Here is a 23411-nt window from a genome sequence, read left to right on the forward strand (position 1 = left end):
CCAAAATGCATAAGGTCAGTGTAAGCAGCTGACGCAGCTAACTAAATCCCGTAGACCACCACTGTTCCTTTCACCGACCTTTTGGCCCCTTTATGACAGAAAGCTGCTCTCTCCCTCCCTTCCTGTCCAAGGTTTCCCCACACCTGATTGCCACAGCTGAACAGCATTCAGACTGTTTCATATAGCACCAAACACTCCTTGGCATTTGGCCAGTGGGCTGAGAAGTGTTTGGCTTTTAGTGTTGGGTGTGTGTGTTTGTGTGGGGGGGGGGGCGTTGCTGATATTGGTAGAAAAAGTCGCAAACTTGAGTGATCTGCCATCTTGGAATAGTGTTGCATTTGTGGAAGCTTGTCAGGGTTCTCTGCCATTTTTGTTTTGGTCACCTTAGAAATTAATGTTTATTTTCTAGTAAGAGTTGTGGTTATTATTGTCTTGGACCCTGATGTTTGTTTGCTTCCTTAATCCTTCTAGTTAATTTTGAACGGTGTAGTTTATTTGTAAATAGTTAACTGTAAAATAAATTCCTTTGATTCATGGCTACATTTGTTTGCAGGCTCAGTCTATGGTTTGCACATTATCACTTCAGAAATTCTGTATTTGAATGATGTGATCTCTTTCCAACCTCTGAACAGCATCTGAGCGAACCCAGTATCACGGCAAAACGTAGACATACTGGTCCACAGTGTCCGTTTCCCCCTTTAGCTCTCCAAAGTGTGAAAAGGGCACAAGTGCAGAAGTTGCCACCAGCAGGTGGAAAAAATATATTTAAAACTAGAAAGTCAGTAAGGAACAAAAAACATTTGAAGTACATTCCAGGGTCCTTAATCGCCGGAAACGATTAAGCTATGCGGCCAATATGTATATACATGTAAATGTGTTAGTGTTTAAATGCTACCTGGGCCATGTGGTGTCTTTGCAGATGGGGTGGCCATAGATATAAACCAGAACTGCCAGAGAATGCCAAGGAACTAAAATTATTCCTATATGTTGCCAACTACTATGGACTATTTGTTCCTGGGTTTTCTTACATTGCCTCCACGTTCAAGTCCTTAGTTGCAAAACTGACTCATTAAGTCAAGAGGCAAAAAAGGACCCACATCCCACTGGATTTAGGCCTGCGACAAAGCTTTTCAGATGCTCACATCACTGTGCTGACCTGTGCACATTTTAACAAAACTTGTTACAGTAACAAATCATGATGGACTGGGAGCTGTCCTGTGACAGGACAATGGGAAGGTACGATTCAACTACTGCTGTTGCTGGTCAGTCTCTGCAAAGCAGAACTACAGTTTTATTAGAACTTTTAGTCATTAAATGGGCTGTCAAAGATTTAGGGGGTACTTATTGGTCTAAAACTGCATATTAAAGTATGATGTAAATACTCTCAGTGATCTTAAAACAGTTCATTTTGAGGGCAAGTTCTGACCTGAGGCGCATGTATAAACCACATCAGGCAAATACAGATACTGTGTGAATGGGACTGTAGCCTTTGGTCCCACATTTGTCCTTCCTGAGGAGCTTAAGTGCACAGTGTGTCAAGTAGCACCTGCCTCTCAAGACAGTATCGCAGGCCATAACAATGTCTCCTTGGGAAGGTAAAACTAACTAATCTTGCAGACAGACTGGCTGATCCAAGAATTTCACTTCTTTTGGGACAGGTGATGCAAACAAGGACGAGAGAGAGAAAACATCCTTGTCAAAACTGATAAACAATGAGACACACTGATCAAAAGACGCTTCACTTTTGTATAGAGGTTATACAAGTGAAATCACCACAAAGGGACCTGTGTGAAATCAGCTGTTGCTGCTACAGCAACTGCTCACTCTTCATGATAATGATCACCACCGAGGGTTGGAGCGGACCCAGACCTGCTCAGAGGGAGGTGCTAGGTACAGGGTAATTTCAAGGTGCTTTACACTGTAAGACCCTACAACAATACAGAGGAAAACCCCCAACAATCAGATGATCGACCACATCAGCAACCATATGTCGACAGTATGAAGAAAAACCCTCTATTTTAACAGTAAGAAACCTCAGGCAGAACCAGGCCCAAGGTAGCAGTGACCGGTCCAAGGTAAAGAGAAGGAGGCAGGTCTAAAGACACACTGGGATAGAGTTGAATAATAACCAATGATTAAATGCAGAGTGGTGAATAAACTGTTACGGAATAAACATATATTCTTAGTGCTAATTTTCTGATTATATGTCTTTATGTAGTTTAATAATAAAGGCCTCTATAAAGCAAGGCCAGCTGTGAGAGAGAACTAGGTCAGAGGGTGAGAGGTCGCCTTAGCAACAGAGGCTTAAGTTAGTGGAAGTTTAAGAAACAGGACGTTTAGTGCAGAGCTGCAGAGGCATATTAATAAAATACAGGAAACCAGACGGAAAAAGCGGAACTAGTAACACAGTTGTTTTTATCAAAACTATGTGACGTGTAAAGGACCAAAATAACACCGATATGAGACACATGTTTGTTTCTAATGCAACTGGCTTTGGGCTGTGCAGATCTCTCTCTTCCGGAAGATGATTAAATAAAAAATCATAAATATCTTGACTAACTGAGTCGTGTTCTCTCTCTTCAGTAAAAGAATGAAAAAGAATCAGATTTAATAAAACACAGTGATTGAAAAGGTGAGTAAAGAAGAAACACTCATCATGGGAAGCCCCCACCAACCTCAGCCTACTGCAGCATAAATAAGGAAGTATTTAAGGTCACCTGATCCAGCTGTAACTATACGCTTTATCCAAAAGGAAAGTTTTGAGCCTAATACTAAAAGTAGAGTATCTGTCTCCCAAATCCAAAGTGGGAGATGGTTCTGCAGAAGAGGGTCTGAAAACTGAAGACTCCCATTCTGCAATTAAATGCCCTACAATAGGAAGTAATCAGCGGTCTGGGAGTGAAGTGCACTATTAGGGTGATATGGTACCAGTAAGATGAAGCCTGAATATTCAAGACCTTGCATGTGAGGAGAAAGATTTTTAAATTTAATTCTGGTTTTAATAAGGAACCATCGAATAGAAGGTATTATGGGAGAAATATTGTTGATACTTTCTGTTTATTGTTTTTCTTTTAACATTATACAGTGGGGGTAGAGGCTAACAACAAAACAGAACATTAAAAAGAAAAATAATAACATTTAAAAAAGAAAAAATAAATAAAACTCGAGTTGGGTCACCATGTTTCTACAATTGGATCATTTCTCATTATCAATGTGATGCTCTTTATCCTGTCAGATGTATGTACTCAGTCCATTTCTCCCACGATGGTATTGACCTGAGTCCTTATTTTGTAAGTCATGTCCAAGTCCATGATTTATATTTTGTCCATAATTCTGACGCCATGATGGGTTTATCTTGTACCATTTTCTTGCGATTGCCTTTTTACAGGCAGCAAGCACAATTTTCAATATGTATCTGTCTTCTTTCATCACATTTCCCGTAATGACTCCAAAGTATAATAATGTACAAGACTTAGATACAGCATAACCCAGAATTTTACCTATAATTAAATGAACATCTTCCCAAAATTTTGCGATGTTGGGACAGAACCAGAAACATGGGAATGATTCACATTTACCTCTCCACAGCCCCTCCAACATGGTTGTGGTAATGAAGTGTGTTTGTTCCTAATTCTGGGTGTTATAAATAATCGAATTACATTTTGCCAGCAGTGCAGTCTCCAGGCACGTGATGATGTTGTTGACTGCTGTGTTTTCCAGGTTTGTGACCGTTCCTCATCAGATATGTTCACTCCCAACTCTCTCTGCCACTTCAGTTTTACATATGTTGTTGTACATCCTCTTGCCTCCATTACATGCTCGTAAATTATAGAGATTATTCTACATTTTTTTCCATTGTAGGCTTCAGTTATGGTTTTGATTATTGAATTTTTATCCAGATTTACACTATGTTTTACTTCTTTATTTAAAAGTCCCTAATCTGCAAATATCTATAGTGATCTTGATTACTTAGATCAGCGGTCCCCAACCTTTTTTGTTCCACGGACCGGTTTATGCCCGACAATATTTTCATGGACCGGCCTTTAAGGTGTCGCGGATAAATACAACAAAATAAAACTAGTACCGGTACCGAAAAAAAGAAGATTTATTCATAACACACGTGAAAAGACCCAGGAAACCCAAGTAAACGATAAAAACGATAACAAAATAACGCTGAAAACCGATAAAAACCCTGAAAACTATACATTTCACACCTGAGCTCAACTCTCGTGGCCCGGTACCAAACGACTCACGGACCGGTACCGGTCCGAGGCCCGGGGGTTGGGGACCACTGACTTAGATCATATCATACTCCTGGAAGTTCATAAAACTCCCATCTTTAATTAGTGTACACATCGCTGTTAATCCAGTAGGAATCCACTGTTTACATCTTTGGTCCATAGAACCAGGGATAAAACCCTTATCATAAACTATCCATCAAAGCAGTCTGAGCTCTTTTTCCAGTTTGTATTTTCATACCATAAACCATATTTTAAGTGTAAACTGAGTGACTGAATTCAGCTGTTTAATTACTCTCATTGTTTCTTCTCTGCTATAAGACTTTGAATTTCTCTTCCTTGTACTGATTTTTCTAAATTCTTCCATTTGGCTTCATAATCATTGTCACACCAACAAATGATGTACCTGATTTGTGCAGCATGAAAGTATGCCTCAAGGTTTGGGAGTGCCAAACCCCCCGTATCCTTTCTTATCTGTAGTGTTTCAAATTTGAAACCATTCCATATAAACTTGGAAATGATTTTGTCCCATAATCTAAATTGTTTTTCAGGTTTGTCAATGGGTCGTGACTGAAAGAGGTAGAGAAGTCAGGGTAGGACACTTTTATGGTCTCTATTCGAGAACCAATGTCTAATGGAAGAGTAGCCCACCTATCCAAATCTTAATTTCCTTATCTAAGTTAACATAATTAAGTTTATATAAATCCTCAGCGTTTGATAAGGTAACCCCAGGATATTTCATTTTTGTTGCTCTCCAAGTCAAATTATATTTTTGTTGTATGGTTTTGGATGGAAGATAGTTAAATGTTAAAATCTGAGTTTGTATCCTGAATAAAAGCCAAATATTTCGAGTTGCTTAATTAGTATGGGAATGCATGTGTCGGGATCCTCTAAAAAACAAATCACATCATCTGCAAAAAGTCCAATGATATGTTCCTCTTCACCTCTATTCCTTTAAGATTTCTATTTTGCCTAATTGCTTGTGCAAGGGACAAGATTGAAGAACAAGGTAGGAGAGAGGCAGCAGCCCTGTCTGGTAGACCGCTCTAATTTTATACTCTCAGTTAAACTGCTGTTTATTCTTATCCTTGCAGTCGGGTTTTGATAAAGTGTTTTAATACATCTGATAGCTTTATCATTAAATCCAAATTTCTCAAGTACCTGATATAGAAAATTCCAATTTACGCTATCGAAAGCCTTTTCTGCGTCGAGGCTTATAAAGGCTGCACATTTTCCAACCCAAGATAATATAAGTCCTCCTTATATTATCTTGGGTTTGACGTCCCTTTACAAAGCCTGTCTGGTCTTCGTCGATAATATCACTAACAAAATATTCTTTTTAGAAATAATTGAGGTATATAATTTATAATCAACATTGAGTATTGATATGGGTCTATAATCTGAACAAATCTCGCTGGTTTCTTTCTTGGGGATCACTGTTATGACCGCTTCTTTCCATGAATAATAATAATAATAATGGATTGCATTTATATAGCGCTTTACAATTCCACTATTCACACACTGGTGGAGGCAGCTACAGTTGTAGCCACAGATGCCCTGGGGCAGACTGACAGAAGTGAGGCTGCCATATCGCGCCATCGGCCCTTCTGGGGCTCGAACCGGCAACCTTCCGGTTACAAGACGAACTGCCAACTCTTTGAGCCACGATCGCCCCGTATGAAGGGGGCATTTCACCATGTTTGAGTGTATAATTGAATGATTTTTCAAGTAGTGGTATAAGTTCTTTAAAAGTTTTATATCACTCGGAGGGTAAACTGTCGTGAGATTTGTTTGATTTTTATTTATTTATTGCTTTATCTATCTCTGTTTCTGTGATAGGAGAGGTCAGAAGGTCATTGTGATTTTTCCCAATTGAGGGTAAATCCAGTTTCTCAAGAAAAGCTTTTATTTGGTCGATGTCGGCGGAGAGAGGCTGATTGTATAAGTTTCTATAGTAGTTCACAAACTGAGTTCCAATCTCTTTAGAGTCATAAATTATTTGATTCGTTTCTATATCCTTTATCTCGTTGTCCAATCTCTTTGCTGTTTTTTTCAGTTGTTTTGCCAATAATTTGTTTGCCCTTGGTTCCACTTCATAGTAGGATTGTTTTAAAAATCTATTCTTCTTTTCTATTTCTGTGGCTTGTATTTTATCTATTTTATCCCTAATATCTTTCATTTTTGGGAGCAATGAAGGGTCTTGTGTTGTTGTTCGGTTAAAAAAAGATTCTCCTTCTCTTTTTTGTATACCTCCTCTCGTTTTTTTTTAATCGTGGCAGTCTTAGCAACCAATTTTCCCCTTATAACTGCTTTAAGAGCATCCCATAAAATGACTGGGGTAACCTCTCTATTATTGTTTTCATTTTGATAGGTTATAAAGTCCTTCTTTAGTTCCTCCACATTAGACATTATTTAATATTCCCACATTTAGCCTCCATAACGTATTTTTCTCCTGGACTTTCACATTAACTATAAGGTAGATTGCACAGTGGTCAGATACTTCTGCGTGTTGAATTTCACACTGTTTTATCCTACTTAAATCCTTATTATTCATGAAAAAATAATCGATTCTAGCATACCTGTTGTGGGGGGGGAGGAATAGTGTGTATAGTCTCTAAAGGGGTGAAACTCCCTCCATATATCAACTATCCCGTATTCTTTAAATGTTCTCTTGACCATTCTCATAACCTGGTTGGTAGGTTTATTCTTATTAGTTGTATCTAGATTATTGTTCATCACCATATTAAACTCACGCCCACATATTAGTATTCAATCCGTTTGTAAAATAATGGTATCGAATAATGTTTTAAAGAATTGTTTTGCACTATTAGGTGGAGCGTACACATTAACTAGTGTGACCATTTCATTTTCCAGTTTTCCTCTCACAATAATAAATCTCCCTTCTTTATCACAATTTTTTTAATACATTCAAATTTCACTGAAACAGGGATAAGTATAATCACACCTCTTCTACGTCCATGAGGATATAAACTGTAAAATGCGTTAGCATATCCGAACCTCTTCAGTTTCTCGCTTTCCAGGCTAGACAGATGCGTTTCTTGTAGAAAAATAAACTGTGACTTATCTTTCTTTAATTTGGTCATTACCTTCTGACGCTTCACAGGATTATTTAGACCATTAATATTCAACATCAGTATTTTAATATTATGATCAAATCATTTCTAATGAGTTTAAGCAGCAGTGCAGCTCTAAACATAAAAAACAACAACAACAGTTGAACACTAAACACTGTGACTTCAAAAAAGGTATAGTCCCTGTCGGTGGGAGGATGGGTTTGTGCCTCACTACAGTGGGGGCCCTCCCTAGCTGTGAGAATAAACCCACAAAAACTAGAATTGTCCAACATTTGGTGGTTGCAACAAAACACTCCCTCTTATCGGTTTTACTGATCTATAAACTTAAGTCGTGAGTCATTGTAACTCCAGATTAGTGTATTAGGCTAATACTCTACAATACAAAAGTAAATCTCCTTTTAACTTCCTGGCATCCATATATGTGGACGTCACATTTTGGGTTGTCTAGGCCAAAATACTAAATTTTGCTCTACAAGGGCCTGATATCCACGAACGAGGACGTTATACTGCTACTGTTTTATCAAAATTTCTCATTTTTCTCAGAAACGATAATCTGGTAATTCTTCGTTTTTACATTCATCAGGTCTCAATATGTCCAAATATCAAAGAGAAATTAAAAATGCTGCTGTGGAAGAGTTCGGGTCTTAGGAGGTTAAGGAAGAAAATAATGTTGTTCACCCAGTTCACCCAGTTCACCCAGCAACGCAGCCTGTTTCCTTTCATCCGTTGCAGTTCTGTTGGTCTGTGTCTTGTCTGAATTCCGACAGCCTCTCCCTCGCACGCTGAGCTGCGCTATCTAAAGTGGCGACGGTACGTTTCCATGGTAGCGCTGCGTTCAGTCTGCTAGTTCTAAAGCTCATTTAATATTAGTAACCATTTTGTGCATTCAATTTGCTTTGATTAAATTTGATTGTGCAGGGTTACTGTTATTAATTATTAATACTTATATCAAGGATTACCATTTTCTTATGCTCAACTATGCGAAACATATAAACCTACAACGGATCTGTGAGTCATTGTACTTGTATTGCAGCATTAAAAGCCATTGCTGTGATTAATCTATGCTAATGTTTTCACTGTGAACACTTTCACTGCCATCATAAGTTAATATCCCCAATGTGAGGCTTGAAATCCTCCTGCATGTAAATACAGTAATGCCTTCACCCTGCAAACACAATGTTTACACACCTATAATTATCAGAAAAACTAAAACATGCATAATTACAGATATTTAGAATGAGCTCTCCCTCTACTACAGAGGGACAACATGCTGTTGAAGCTTGGTGGTTCGATCCCTGGCTCCTCCAGTCTGCATGCCAAATATCCAAGACACTCACCCCCTGTTGCTCTCCGATGCATCCACCGGAGTGTGAATGTGTACGAATGTTACTTAGTAAGCACTTAACAACGTGCTTGTGTGAATGAATTAGTTGTATAAAAAGCGCTTTGAGTGCTCAGAGTAGAAAAGCGCTCCATTCCAGTCCATATTAGAACAAAATATCAGTTCACTACCTTCTATCGTGTAGAGATACTATGATTATTATTTAGAAGTTACACTGAAGTCTAATGTATTGAAATCAAAACACCCTGAGCAGCAGTGTAGAGACTAACGCGTTATTAAGTAACGCGTTACAGTAACTACATTATTATTGTGGTAACGAGCATGGTAACTAGTTATTATGCCAAAATAAGTAAGCAAGCTAGAAGACTGGCAATCTGGCTGGGTACCCAGTTACGGAAGCAACACATTAACAAGAGAATTCTGAGTAAAACCAAAGTTACTTTCCCTAGTAACTCGTTACTTTGAAAGTAACGAGTAACTTGAAGTAACTGAGTTACTTTTGATAGAAGTAACTAGTAATGTAACTAAGTTACTAATTTAAAGTAACTTACCCAACACTGCTGAGCAGTGACAATGATAACTGTGCTCCCTTGATGAAGCATAGCATTCCTCTGCCTTCAGCCATGTGGCTGCAGTCACAACACCATGTTCATACTATTCTGGGTGACGTGGGTGACTAAGACTACGTCCACAGATACATTTGAAAACGGCGTTTTCGTCTGAAAATGCCCCGCATCCACACTAGCGTTTTCAGACATTTTCACAGAGTTGTGTACTGCGCACGTGTGAACAGTGTAGGGACTAACGCGTTATTAAGTAACGTGATGTAACTACGTTATTAGAATCAGAATCAGAATCAGAAAGGGTTTTATTGCCAAATGTTGAGCAGGTTTACAACATTAGGAAATTGCTGCGGTAGTGCAAACATACTGTCATATAACGCTTAAATAGACATAAAAATAAGAATTAAAAGTGCTAAGTAGATAGATATACACGTGAGTGCAGGTGGTGATCAGTGCCAACATGTCATGATGCAGTGAACACAGCGTAGGGTCGTGTGTTAGTGGTGGGAACAGTTATTGTTCATGAGTCCAACAGCAGAGGGGAAGAAACTGTTCTTATGGCGAGAGGTTCTGGTGCGAATGGACCGGAGCCTCCTGCCTGAGGGGAGCAGGTCAAACAGACTGTGTCCAGGGTGAGAAGGGTCAGCTGTGACTGAGCTGCACGCCCCAGTGTCCTGGAGGTGTACAGGTCCTGCAGAGATGGGAGTCTGCAGCCAATCACCTTCTCAGCAGAGCGCACAACACGCTGCAGTCTTTGTTTGTCCCTGATGGTGGCTCCAGCGTACCACACGGTGATGGAGGAGGTGAGGATGGACTCGATGATTGCGGTAGAATTGCATCATCGTCCGTGTTGGCAGGTTGAATTTCTTCAGCTGCCTCAGGAAGTACATCCTCTGCTGGGCTTTCTTAATGATGGAGGTGATGGTGGGCTCCCACTTCAGGTCCTGGGTGATGGTGGTACCCAGGAAGGAATGAGTCCACAGAGGTGATGAGGGTGTCAGGATGATGGGGGGAGTGGGGCTGTGTGCTTCCTGAACTCCACAGTAATCTCCACTGTCTTCTCGGCGTTCAGCACCAGGTTGTTGTGGCTGCACCAGGACACCAGACGTTCAACCTCCCTCCTGTAGGCAGACTCATCCCCGTCCGAGATGAGTCCAATAACGGTGGTGTCATCTGCAAACTTGATTAGCTTGACAGACTGGTGGGTGGAGGTGCAGCAGTTGGTGTACAGGGAGAAGAGCAGAGGAGAAAGAACACAGCCCTGAGGGGAGCCGGTGCTGATGGTCCGGGAGTCCGAGACGTTCTTTCCCAGCCTCACATGCTGCTTCCTGTCCGTCAGGAAGTCAGTGATCCACCGGCAGATGGGATCAGGCACATTCGTCTGGGAAAGCTGGAGATGGTCTGGAAGGATGGTGTTGAAGGCAGAGCTGAAGTCCACAAACAGGATCCTGGCGTAGGTTCCTGGGGAGTCCAGATGCTGCAGGATGAAGTGTAGAGCCATGTTGATAGCGTCGTCTGCAGACCTGTTGGCTCTGTATGCAAACTGCAGGGGTCCAGGAGGGGGGCCGTGAGGGTCTTGAGGTAGGAGAGAACCAGGCGCTCAAATGACTTCATGACCACAGATGTCAGAGCCACAAGTCTGTAGTCATTTAGTTCAGTGATCCTTGGTTTCTTGGGGACAGGGATTATGGTGGAGGACTTGAAGCAGGCACATGACATGCCTGCAGTGAGGAGTTGAAAATGCCAGAAAACACTGGGGCTCGTTTGCACAGTGTCTGAGGGTGGCAGGAGACACACCGTCTGGGCCAGGAGCTTTTCTTAAACTGATTCCTCACATCTGCTTCATGAATATGAAGAGTTGTAGTGGGAGGAGGTGGTGTGAAATCCTCCTTGGTGTGGGGTTTGGAGGGAGGTGTTGTAGATGAAGTGTTTGATGGGGGTGATGGCTCTATGGAGGGGGGAGAGGTTGGGGCCGTTGGAGGTGTGAAGGCTGCCTGATGGCTCGTCAAAGCGGCAGTAAAAGTCGTTAAGGGTGTTGGCCAAGAGCAAGTCATCAGTGGAGTGGGGGGTTTTAGGCTTGTAGTTGGTGATATTCCTAAAACGTTTCCACACAGAGGCAGAGTCATTCTCTGAGATCTGCTGCTGCATCTTCTCAGAGTGCTGATGTTTAGCAATGTCCACTTCTTTACTGAACCTGTGCTTGGCCTCTCTGTCCCTGTCTCCGCTCCTGAACGCCTTTCTCTTTTCCAGCCACAGCCTTTTGAGTTTAGGAGTAAACCAGGGTTTGTCATTGTTATAACTCACCCTGGTGCGTGATGGCACAATGCTGTCCTCACAGAAGTGGATATAGGAGGTGACAGCGTCCGTAAACTCGTCCAAGCTGTTAGAAGCAGCTTTCATTGTGTCCCAGTCTGTAGACTCCAAACACGTGCGAAGCTCCTCCACAGCCTCGTTGCTCCACAGTTTTTTTGTCCTCGCGACAGGTTTGGAAAGCTGCAGCCTCTGTCTGTACGCGGGGATCAGGTGGATCATGACGTGGTCAGAAAGTCCGAGTGAAGCGCGGGGCACCGCGCGATAGGCCCCGCGCGATAGGCCCCGCTGATCGTGCTGTAGCAGTGGTCCAATGTCCTCTCCTCTCTGGTCGGGCATTTAAATACTGCTTGTATTTGGGAAGCTCTTGGCTCAGATTGGCTTTGTTAAAGTCCCCAAGAGCAATAATGAGAGAGTCCGGGAATGTCCGCTCCATGTGCAGTATCTGCTCCGCGAGGGCGCACTGAGCTGCCTGCACATCCGCATCTGGCAGATGTGCAGCGGCCAAGATGAATGAAGCAAACTCCCGTGGAGAATAAAACGGTTTGCAGTGAATAAAAAGGTATTCCAGAGAGGAAGAGCAGTGCTGAGCAATCAATTATTTAATCAATTATTCAATTATTATTGTGGTAACGAGCACGGTAACTAGTTATTATGCCAAAATCAGGAACGCGTTAAATGTTACTGGGATTTAGATAGGGTCGTTATTCATTACATCGTGTGTTTCGTTCAACTGGAAATCGGAACACGGACCTGGGAATGATGTCACACTCAGTAAAAGGCGTTCTGGTTAGCCTCGTCAGAGAAGTCGGGATTCCAATATGGCAATGCCCTCGAAAATGGTTGTTTTGCTAGCTCTCTACAAAAAGAAATCACATGATCACATTTAACCAATGATCGCCCTTGACGGCAGAACGCGCTGGTTACGAGCCGGGAACGAGCTCACAAAGAGCACGCGCATTTTTTGCGGTCCGGAGCTGTAGGAGAAACACAAGTTAACTCAGAGACACAGACTGATGCGACAAAACCAGTAAGTAGGTGTACAGCGTACACTGTAGTGTGTAGCACACAGGAGTATTGGCTTATTACGGACACATTGGTCAGCTGTCTTGTTGCAACTGACGAACTGAAACAAACGAGCGTGCTGTGTGTGCAACAGCGTGACAAACATTACCTGTCCTTTTATTAACTGCACATGTAGTGCTGGTCATAGCTGCTGGCTACCTGTGTAAGGCTGTCATGGGTCTGTAGCTCTGTCACCGTTTTAGGGAACATGTTTAGTTTTAAAGTAAGTTTCCGGGCGTTTCCTGCCTTTCTGGAGGGATTATATTTCACTAAAAACGATCTAATATGCATGTCCACATAATTATGCATTATTATAATTATAATATTTAAAAAAACACACACTGTATTTTAAAGAACATACATTAAGAAGCAGATTATATTAGATTTATATTTTAAATAAGACAAAATTTGGATTTTACAGCAGTAAAATGATTGTATCTCTACAGTTTAAAATTTAATAAGCTTTGCCCCTGCACAGAGTGGATAGTGATGGAATCATCATAAATACATTATTTCATATTTATTACTTCTCCCTCCTCATTGCTTTATTATTGCAGCTCTAGTAATAAACAGTAATGTAAGGATTCTGGATCAGCACCGTGATGCCCATAGTATATACAGTATTCTGAAGAAGGTCTAAAACGTCACTGTGTGTGCGTCCATGTGTTTGTTTTATTTAGATGGATTTAAAAAAAAATATTACTCATGATATAACAATGTCCAGACATGGCTGGTAAGGACATGAGGAGGAAACAGTAGGAGCTGTGTGAGGCTACTAAAGGCAGGGCTATAACATTTTTCTGTCATCATTTTATTATAGATTAAGTGCAAGAGTTGTTAGGTGTGGATAATTAGATTATAGTTTATTGCAATAGCAAGTTGTGCCTTGTTCTCAGATAGACAGCAAGTGGAGAGTGATATATGAAATGATGGGATGGAAGGAAGAAGAGAAGCAAAGAGTGATTCACAGGCAGAGCCGAGTTTATTTCTCACAGTTTTTTGTTGCCTTATGGTTCCAAGCGCTGTCACCAATCTTTGCATTTTGTTATTATCTCATGACACTTGTTTAATCAGCTACCATCTCTCCTATGGACTTTTTAATGTCTACAGTCTCAGATCAACACAGCCCTGCCCTCCAACACTATCAGCAGCAGTATCCACAGCAACCCCTCTACAGCAACATTGTACCCATCAGGTAAAGCATCGGCTACGTTTGCTTTGCCTTGTTGCCCATATTAGATTCTTGATGAATGTGTGTTGTTGTTATTCAGCCTGGTTCAATGTGCCCCTTTTTAACTTTGAGCACCCGCCCCTTTAAACCTCTCTGCACGGCCCTGCTACTAAACTACTAAACACATACGAAACCATAGCTGGAGTTAGGGCTGCTCGATTATGGCAAAAATGATAATCACGATTATTTTCACTGAAATTGAGATCTCGATTATTTGACGATATTTATTTAACCCTTTAAGACCTACCATAGAACCAAGTCCGCCAGAGCTTATATTATTTTTTTTACATGTTGTAGTGCCATTTCAAGTATTTCAAGTTGCTATACATCAATACAACTGTTATAGCCCATATTTTAATAATATGTATGCATTAAGTCCATAGTAACTACATTAATTGCAAAAAAGTGCAATAAACTACAAAAAAATGGAAAATCATTTTTGTTTTTTTACATATATTTCTACTTGGAGAAATTTAAGAGGCTTATCCCTCAAAACTGTAAATACAAAAAAGTTGCAAAAAATAGTTTCCCACCACAGGAAATTTATTTTGAGTGTCTTCATAGTTTTATTTTTGAAATACAGCAATTTTTATATACTGCAGGAAAAACCAAAAAACAATATTATAATGCAAATTTGCAAAGAAAACAGTATGTGCATCAAAACAAACTATTTCCAGCAGTGCAATTCGAGTTCTAAACATCCCAGCAACTATTGAGAAAAGTCAAACATGACTTATAAAAACACCAGTATAGGCTTTTAAGGCCTACAAGTAAAAAACTACATTTTCCGCGAAAATGACGTCACTTCCGGTTTCGGGCAGGAAATGGCGGACATGCGATAGTTTGCGCTGACGTCTTTTTCAACATAGGAAGTGTTACGAACAGCTGATCGGATCGGCAAAGCGTGTTTCTGGAATATTATGTTTTTGTTGCTGCAAGTGCTTTTTATGCAGTTTTTGCAAAGCTATATGTGGAAGGAAACTGTGACCGAGGACAAGCTGATGGCATAAGATGTAAGTACAACTCCTCCGGTTTCATATGCAAAAAAAATTATTGCGCTAGCTTACGTGGTTGCAGAGCTACCGGGATTTAAAAATAGTTACGCAAAACGGAGCGTGCTGCTCTGACCGGCTTTAAAGGGTTAACAATAACAATGTGTAGAATAATGACTTTAAAAAATAATATAAAATAGTGCAAATATTGATAACAGTGCAAATGTTTGCAATATAAGAAATAAATGAAAAATGTAAACATCTATGTTTAGTGAAGTTTGCAGTGTTGCTCTGTGGTGCAGCTACGACACTGTAGCAAAGTTTACACACTGTGTCTACTTGATCCACGTCTGACTCGAACCCATAATGTTTCCACACTGAAGTTTTTTTTACCTCTTTTTAACCAACAGCAGTCACTCTCCTCTCCAAATAACTTCTGCTTAGCTTTCCGAGCTTCCCTCGGGTCCTCTTAATTGTTGTGACACGTGTTCGAAATGCAGAGAGGTGCGCTCGATTTGCCACACGGAGCAGCGCGAGAGTAAAGCACGAGGGAGGGGCTAATAATCGGCTCAGTCATTTTTAATGATCGTTGAAAACCCAGATCGTAATCGTGATTAAAATTCGATTAATTGAGCAGCCCTAGCTGGACTCGGTGGGTCGATGGTGATTTTTTGTTTTATGGGCCGATGTTTTTTTTTCTTTTTTTTCCGTAACGGTATAAACAGTGAAAGGTGGTGGATTGGCCAGATGCTGGCAGATGTGTAAAAATAACTCAGTTGTTTGGTGGTGGCTATGGCGGAGCTTCCTCAGATTCAGTAACATTAGCAAGTGGTGGAGGCAGGTGGATGAGGGAAAGGGGAGGCAGGAGGAGCAGAGACCCAAGGCGGCCGCTGGTCCGAGTGTGAACTTCAGGTAAGAAGTTATGAGCTGCAGTCTGTCTGGTCAGATATAAACCAAGTTTAGGTGGAGTTTATTTTTGTTGTGCTGACTTTTTACAGTCAGTTACAATAATTTAGTTATTATTAAGTTTATATACTGCGGGGGGGGGAGGGGGGCAAAAATATTACGCTTTTCGTATTGAGCTGAAAAGGAACAGTTTGTCTCGTACTTCAGCTAGAATGGACACAAAGAGACACAAGAGACACAAAAGACACAAAGCTGGAGTTATTCTGCGTCTTTACGCTGTCAGCTGCCTCTTCTTCTCTCTTTCTCTCCCCCTCTCTCTCCTGTTGCTGCTTCAATCATGAAACTGATCAATGATCAGCTGATCGGCTTTTCTCTCTTGTTTGTTTATCTCGCACTTTGCACCAGAAAGAGGAAATGTCGGATGTCGGATGCCGGATGTTGCGCTAAACAACAGCAGCACGTTTAAGCTTGATCAGCTGTTGTTAGAATTTATTTAATATTACTTTCTAGTATCAGCTGATGTTTGCTGGAGCCACAGCTGTAAAGCTGCTGGTCATGATGGTTTGGATATGTGGTGAGAGGGAAACATGAAGATGAAACCAGGAGATGTCCTTACTGAATCATCAGAGCTGAACAGCTGATGGAGAAACAGGTTTACCTTTTAGGTGACATGGATGAGTTGAAGTTATGAACTGTTTCTGAGAGACAAATAACACCAGGATCCTTTTCTAAGTAGCTGACAGCTGGTAACTGTGCAGGGGCGGGTCTAGCAAAGTGTTGCCAGGGGGGCAGGTAGGGCATTAACAGGGAGAGGGGGGCACAAAGAAATACTTTTCTTTCTTATTCTCATTTAAAATGTCTCGCTTTTAATAAATAATTATCTGAATCTTACAACAAAGGATTGATAGATTGATACATATATACCATCAGAACAGTGTACATCATTGTCACAACAGCGTTTGTTTTCATTCAAAGGCTTTATGATTTTTCCTATAATGGCGGCCGGTCTCTAGTCAAAACGCCCGGGACGATTTTTTGTCCCAGTCCAGCCCTGTATGCAGCTCATCTGCAGTGTGGTGTTACCTACATCTTCCTATTTGGAAGGCAGAATTTCTGAGTTGAGTACAATCAAAGCACCACGACTGCAGTTTTTGTGTTGGATGTAAAAAGCGCACGTGACGCTGTGACGTAGGCTGGAATCATGGCGGCAGTCGACGACAGTCCAGGCGTGGGATTTCTCTCATGGAAATATGCACATTATTTTTTCCTTTCAGTTGGTAGGTGGGACAGTGCACTGTGGCAGGATAGTGCTAACATGTAAGCAAGCTAGAAGACTGGCATCCTTGCTGGGGATCCAGTTATGGAAGCAACACATTAACAAGAGAATTCTGAGTAAAACTAAAGATACTTTCCCTAGTAACTAGTTACTTTGAAAGTAACGAGCAACTTGAAGTAACTGAGTTACTTTTGATAGAAGTAACTAGTAATGTAACTAAGTTACTAATTTAAAGTAACTCACCCAACACTGTGCGTGAAACGCAAGAAGATTCGGCCTGCCTCATTTCTGTCTGCCATCTATTTACTTTCTGGCTCTTTGAAACGTCGCAGCAAAACGTTGAGGAAAAGCACCGAGTTTTTTAAATGGACTAATAATGAGGTGGAGTTGCTGCTGCGAGTAACATAAAAGCACAAAGTTGGAAAAGTGAGTGAGAATTAAATAATTTAAAGAAAAGCTGTCTGGAGCAGACTGATATTAATCTTTAATAGGGCTGTCAGAGCTGACAACAAACAAAACAACTGCTGTATAATGCCCTATCTTTGTTTAATTGGTCACATGGCTGCATCATATGACTAACATGACTAACATGCGTCATCGTTTTAGAAAGTCTCCCTTTTTGCTGTCCTCACTGCGACACAAACGCACCGTCTTCAAATGTATTCATTTTCAAGAGCGTTTTCCTTTGGGGAAAACACCGTCTCAGTGTGGACGGGAGGCCAAAACGGAGAGAAAACGCCTGAAGACATGAACGACAAGAACAGGGCTTTCAGAAGGGGCAATGAAGAGGAGGTGAGAAGGGTCCAGGAGTTACTAAAGGACAAGATCAGAGAGGCCAAGGACAATTACAGGAGGAAGCTGGTGTGGAAACTACAGCAGAACAGCATGAAGACCATCATGGATTCAGGCCAACCAACAGCAGGGGAGCTGAGGGAGGTAAGGCCAGTGCTATCCTCTATGCTGTTGCATGCCGGGGCAGCAGGTTGAGGGTTGCTGATGCTAACAGACTCAATAAACTGATCCGCATGGCCAGTAATGTTGTGGGGACGGAGCTCGACTCTCTTAAGGTGGTGTTGGAGAGGCGAATGTTGTCCAAGATAAAAACAATGTTGGATAATTCCTCCCACCCACTCCATGACATGCTGGCCCATCACAGGAGCACGTTCACTGAGAGACTGAGATTACCAAAAAGCACCACTGACCGACACAGGAAATCATTCCTGTCTGTGGCTCCCTGTACAACTCCTCCATCTAACACACTGTAAACACTGCAATAGTTTCACCCTTTTTACACACACTCTTCTTTCTTGATTTCTTTCTTTCTTTCTTATTCAGATATTTATCAGTAGGTGACTTATATGCATTTATATATTATATATATTGTGCTATTTCTTACTTCTTGTATTATCAGTCTGTGTTACTGTTTGTACTGGAGCACTGTAACCAACATAATTTCCCCTAGGAATCAATAAAGTATTCTGATTCTGATTCATCATCTTTTCTGCCCTTCTTCTTTTCAGATATTTCTACAACTTGATGGGAGTCTACCTGTGGTAAATCCAATTGACTGGGAATGATTTGAAAAGAGATATACATGTCTAAATTAGGTCCCATAGCTGATGGTGCATGTCAGAGCACAAACCAAGTCAGGAAGTCTAAGGAATTTTCTGTGGACCTCAGAGACAGCATTGTATGGAGGCACTGATCTGGAGACTGATGGTGGACTCATCTCTGTGCTTGTCCTGCTAGACCTTAGTGCAGCATTCGATACTGTCGACCATAATATCCTATTAGAGCGATTAGAACATGCTGTAGGTATTACAGGTACTGTGCTGCAGTGGTTTGTATCATATCTATCTAATAGACTCCAGTTTGTGCATGTAAATGGAGAGTCCTCTTCACACACTGAGGTTAATTATGGAGTTCCACAGGGTTCAGTGCTAGGACCAATTCTGTTTACATTATACATGCTTCCCCTAGGCAGCATCATCAGAAGACATAGCATACATTTTCACTGCTATGCAGATGACACCCAGCTCTATCTGTCCATGAAGCCAGATAACACACACCAATTAGTTAAACTGCAGGAATGTCTTAAAGACATAAAGACTTGGATGGCCACTAACTTTCTGCTTCTTAACTCAGATCAAACTGAGGTTATTGTACTCGGCCCTGAAAAGCTTAGAAATATGGTATCTAACCAGATTCTTACTCTGGATGGCATTACCTTGGCCTCCAGTAACACTGTGAGGAACCTTGGAGTCATTTTTGACCAGGACATGTCCTTCAACGCACATATTAAACAAATATGTAAGACTGCTTTCTTCCATTTGTGCAACATCTCTAAAGTTAGAAATATCCTGTCTCAGAGTGACGCTGAAAAACTAGTTCATGCATTTATTACTTCCAGGCTGGACGACTGTAATTCATTATTATCAGGAAGTCCTAAAAACTCCCTGAAAAGCCTTCAGCTAATCCAAAATGCTGCAGCAAGAGTCCTGACAGGGACTAGAAAGAGAGAGCAGATTTCTCCTGTTTTGGCTTCCTGTTAAATCCAGAATTCAAAATCCTGCTCCTCACATACAAGGTCTTAAATAATCAGGCCCCATCTTATCTTAATGACCTTGTAGTACCATATCACCCTATTAGAGCACTTCGCTCTCGCTCTGCAGGCCTACTTGTTGTTCCTAGAGTATTTAAAAGTAGAATGGGAGGCAGAGCCTTCAGTTTTCATGGTAAATGGTAAATGGACTGGTTCTTATATAGCGCTTTTCTACTCTTTCTGAGCACTCAAAGCGCTGTACACAACTTGTACATTCACCCATTCACACCCATTCGCACAAGCACATTTCTCTAAGTGCTTTCTAAGTAACATTCACACACATTCATACTCCGATGGATGCATCGGAGAGCAATTTGGGGTTAGTATCTTGCCCAAGGATACTTGGCATGCAGACTGGGGAAGCCAGGGATCGAACCACCAACCTTCCGATCAGTAGATGACCTGCTCTACCACCTGAGCTACAGCCACCCTCTTCTGTGGAACCAGCTTCCAGTTTGGATTCAGGAGACAGACACTATCTCTACTTTCAAGATTAGGCTTCAAACTTTCCTTTTTGCTAAAGCATATAGTTAGGGCTGGACCAGGTGACCCTGAATCCTCCCTTAGTTATGCTGCAATAGACGTAGGCTGCCGGGGGATTCCCATGATGCATTGAGTTTTTCCTTTCCAGTCACCTTTCTCACTCACTATGTATTAACAGACCTCTCTGTATTGAATCATATCTGTTATTAACCTCTGTCTCTCTTCCACAGCATGTCTTTATCCTGTCTTCCTTCTCTCACCCCAACCAATCACAGCAGATGGCCCCGCCCCTTCCTCAGCCTGGTTCTTTCTTCCTGTTAAAAGGGAGTTTTTCCTTCCCACTGTCGCCAAAGTGCTTGCTCATAGGGGGTCATATGATTGTTGGGTTTTCTCTGTATGTATTATTGTAGGATCTACTGTACAATATAAAGCACCTTGAAGCGACTGTTGTCATGATTTGGCGCTGTGTAAATAAAATTGAATTGAACTAAAGACTTGGAGCACAGGTTAGTCTGTCGTCTGGTTTCCAACTCCAGACCAACAGGCAAGCGCAGTGGACCAACCAAGAACTGGAATTGGTTCTTGGGTGTACAGCCTCTACCAAACAATCCAACGAGAGCTCGCAATCAAGTATATTTCCTATTTTGTGGGGTGGCTGTGGCTCAGGTAGAGCAGATAAGCTACCGATTGGAAGGTTGGTGGTTCAATCCTTTGATTCCCCTAGTCTGCATGCCAAATATTCTTGGGCAAGATACTAACCCCAAATTACCTTCCGATGCGTTCATCGGAGAGTGAATGTGTGTGAATGTTTATTAGTTGCACTTGTGTTTAGAAGTGCTTGTTTGAGTGGGTGTGAATGGGTCAATGAGGCATGTTGTATATAGTGTTTTGAGTATTGCGGGAGAGTAGAAAAGCACTATATAAGAATCAGCCCATTATTTTTATTGTGTTAGCCTTTTTGACAATGTGCACTGTGTTAAGTTCTACTTCCTGTTTCATTAGTCAGACTTAGTTCTGTTATATTCTTCCCTGTTTCTAGTCATCTTTATCCAGTGTGTTTAAGCTCTCAGTTTCTTTCCCATGTCTTTGCAAAAAGGAGGCAGGGCCTTGTGGAGCAGTACCCAGTGGTGAGTGAGTTTGACTTTTTCCTCCAAATCACCACAAGCCAAAAACTGCTGTTCAGCAAACCACAAGCCCAGCAAAATCTAAGACTGTTTATTATTTGACTGGGCTATCAGAAGACTGGTTATTACCGACTTCCATCCATATGAACTGTTCCAGCATTTGAGACTCTTTCCCCGGAATTGGACTTTGAACCTGACCATTTCTCTCCTCCTGTCATTATCTCAAACCTGTGTCTCAGCCTGTTCCTACTCGCAGGACGGCTAGGACCCTGACTTCCCCTGCACCCTTCCAGTTTCCCCAGTGGGGGTGGCTAGGGCCCAGCTGGTCCCTGTCCCTGCCCTGGTTCCTTGAGCGGCTAGGGCTTTTCCTGCACCCAGGGCAAGGGCAGCTGAGACCCAGTCCACTCCTGCTCCATATCTGCTCCTCAGGTGGGGACGGCAGGGGTTTAGCGAATTTCTTCACCTGTACCAGTTCCTAGGGACAGACGGCCCAGCCATCAACATGAGCTCTAGCTGCACCATTCAGACCTTGCTGCTAGCCCTGCTTTGCCTCAACCAGAGGTTTCCCGCACGGCTGGCCTTGCTCTATCTGCAAAGCTGCGCCACCGGTGACCTCCCAAGCCGCCATTCGCTGTCGCATCACCTCTGCCGGTCCACAGTGAAGTGCCACTGGCTTAGCTTGAAACTGCTTCATCCTCAGAGCCTGCAGCTCAGTTTGTGTCAACCAACAGTGACCCACCTCCACAGACATCATCCCTCAAGGGTGAGCGAAAAACATTTTTTCCTCTATACCCACCCCAAGTTTAAATTTTTTTAAGAAAGTCAGTTTTCTCCAGCTTTGAGGATCTAAGTGCTGTTCTGTCTGAAACTAAAACCTTTTTTTAAACCTGCATTTGAGTGTTTTGATTCGGAGTAAGGAGGTAAGGAAGTAAAATGAATTTATATGGCACTTTTAAAGATGTGCTTTGCAGGGAACATAAAAACAAAAGCCAGTTATCCATTCCTGAGGTGGCCCATGGTACAAATGTATCCTTTGCTTCTGAGCCAGTTAATAACAATGACGTATAACACTGACAGTACAATCGCCTCTCTGTGAAAGCTATAGCTTGATTTTATCATTTATGTGAGGTTACTGTTGCAAGATCCCTGCCATCTGTAACTGTAAAAGAACCTAGCAAGAAGTTTTCGTCTTAATGTATTTGTAGCAAATTGTGAAAATCTGCTGCTTAATGTAATAAAGTGTTTAACAATATACCCTATGTTTTCACCTCTCTATTTGTGTTGCACTGTTCTTCTGCATGCTGAAGATAGCAGGGACTATCCTGGGGCTAAGTATTCCTCCATAAGGATTACCCTCTGGCATGTGTTGCAATGTAAACTGTCAAGGTACGGTTAAGTTTGGTTTTAAGGTGCAACAACAAAGCAAAGTATACCATGCCTCGATATATTCATGATCTTGATTTATGAAACATCAAAGCAGAATCATCTCTTTGATCCTTCCTACTACTACATTACCAGTAGAAGTAGGCTGTATTACCAGTAAATCACTAATTATGTGGTAAAGGAATGACATAAAATATGTTTAAAAGCCACCGTGAAGTCAACAAAATAACAAAAAAACAATAATCAGGATTCTGTTCAACATCAAACGATGACACCTATTATGAAGTAAACATCAAATCCATCTAATTAAAGGGCTTAGAATAATTAGGCTCTGACCTCTATCCTTCAAGTGCAGTGTCAAAGTGGAAAATCTGTATTTGCTTCCATTACAGAGCCATCAATAAAGCTTTCACAATAACTGCTTTTTTAACCTCCATAGTGTACAGCCACTTAATATACTGAGGTTCTGCAACAAAAACATGTTCTTTGCAATTACACTTGAGTCAAGCTCCAAAAGAGAGTTAAAGGACCTGACCTTTTATGTTAATAACCCACTTAAGGCCTAAAATTTGGCATAATGAAGGAAATTTCTGGACTGAAATCAATGTTTGTCTGACCTTCTTGATATTTTTAAAGAGAGTGTGTAAAATCTCACCACTAGAGGTCAGTAGATTGCAGACTGGAGTCAACTGAATTATTTTTCTATGGGGGTTGCTGTAGGACAAACAACTCTGGCTGCTGTCAGTCTGCTGTTTACCTCAGCTATCAATGTGTTTATTTACTCTCAAGGAGGCTTTGAAA

At 41.5% G+C, this 23411-nt stretch overlaps 2 protein-coding genes across 4 annotated transcripts in view; both read right to left on the reverse strand.

Annotated features, from left to right (window-relative positions):
• grik2 (glutamate receptor, ionotropic, kainate 2) overlaps nt 1-23411 on the reverse strand; it is a 344100-nt gene that overhangs the window by 33621 nt on the left and 287068 nt on the right. The window lies entirely within an intron of this gene.
• Nucleotides 6854-12886, reverse strand: LOC146507623 (uncharacterized). The gene has a single exon (XM_085176756.1). It carries the CDS (start codon nt 11885-11887, stop codon nt 11081-11083), a length of 807 nt encoding a protein of 268 aa, XP_085032882.1. The 5' UTR covers nt 11888-12886; the 3' UTR covers nt 6854-11080.

Source organism: Neolamprologus multifasciatus, chromosome 11, assembly GCF_963576455.1.
Source record: "Neolamprologus multifasciatus chromosome 11, fNeoMul1.2, whole genome shotgun sequence".
NCBI lineage: Eukaryota > Metazoa > Chordata > Actinopteri > Cichliformes > Cichlidae > Neolamprologus > Neolamprologus multifasciatus.

Excerpts from the sequence above, each read along its gene's own strand:
- LOC146507623 (XM_085176756.1), bottom strand. The coding sequence starts at position 11,887 with ATGCCCGACCAGAGAGGAGAGGACATTGGACCACTGCTACAGCACGAT.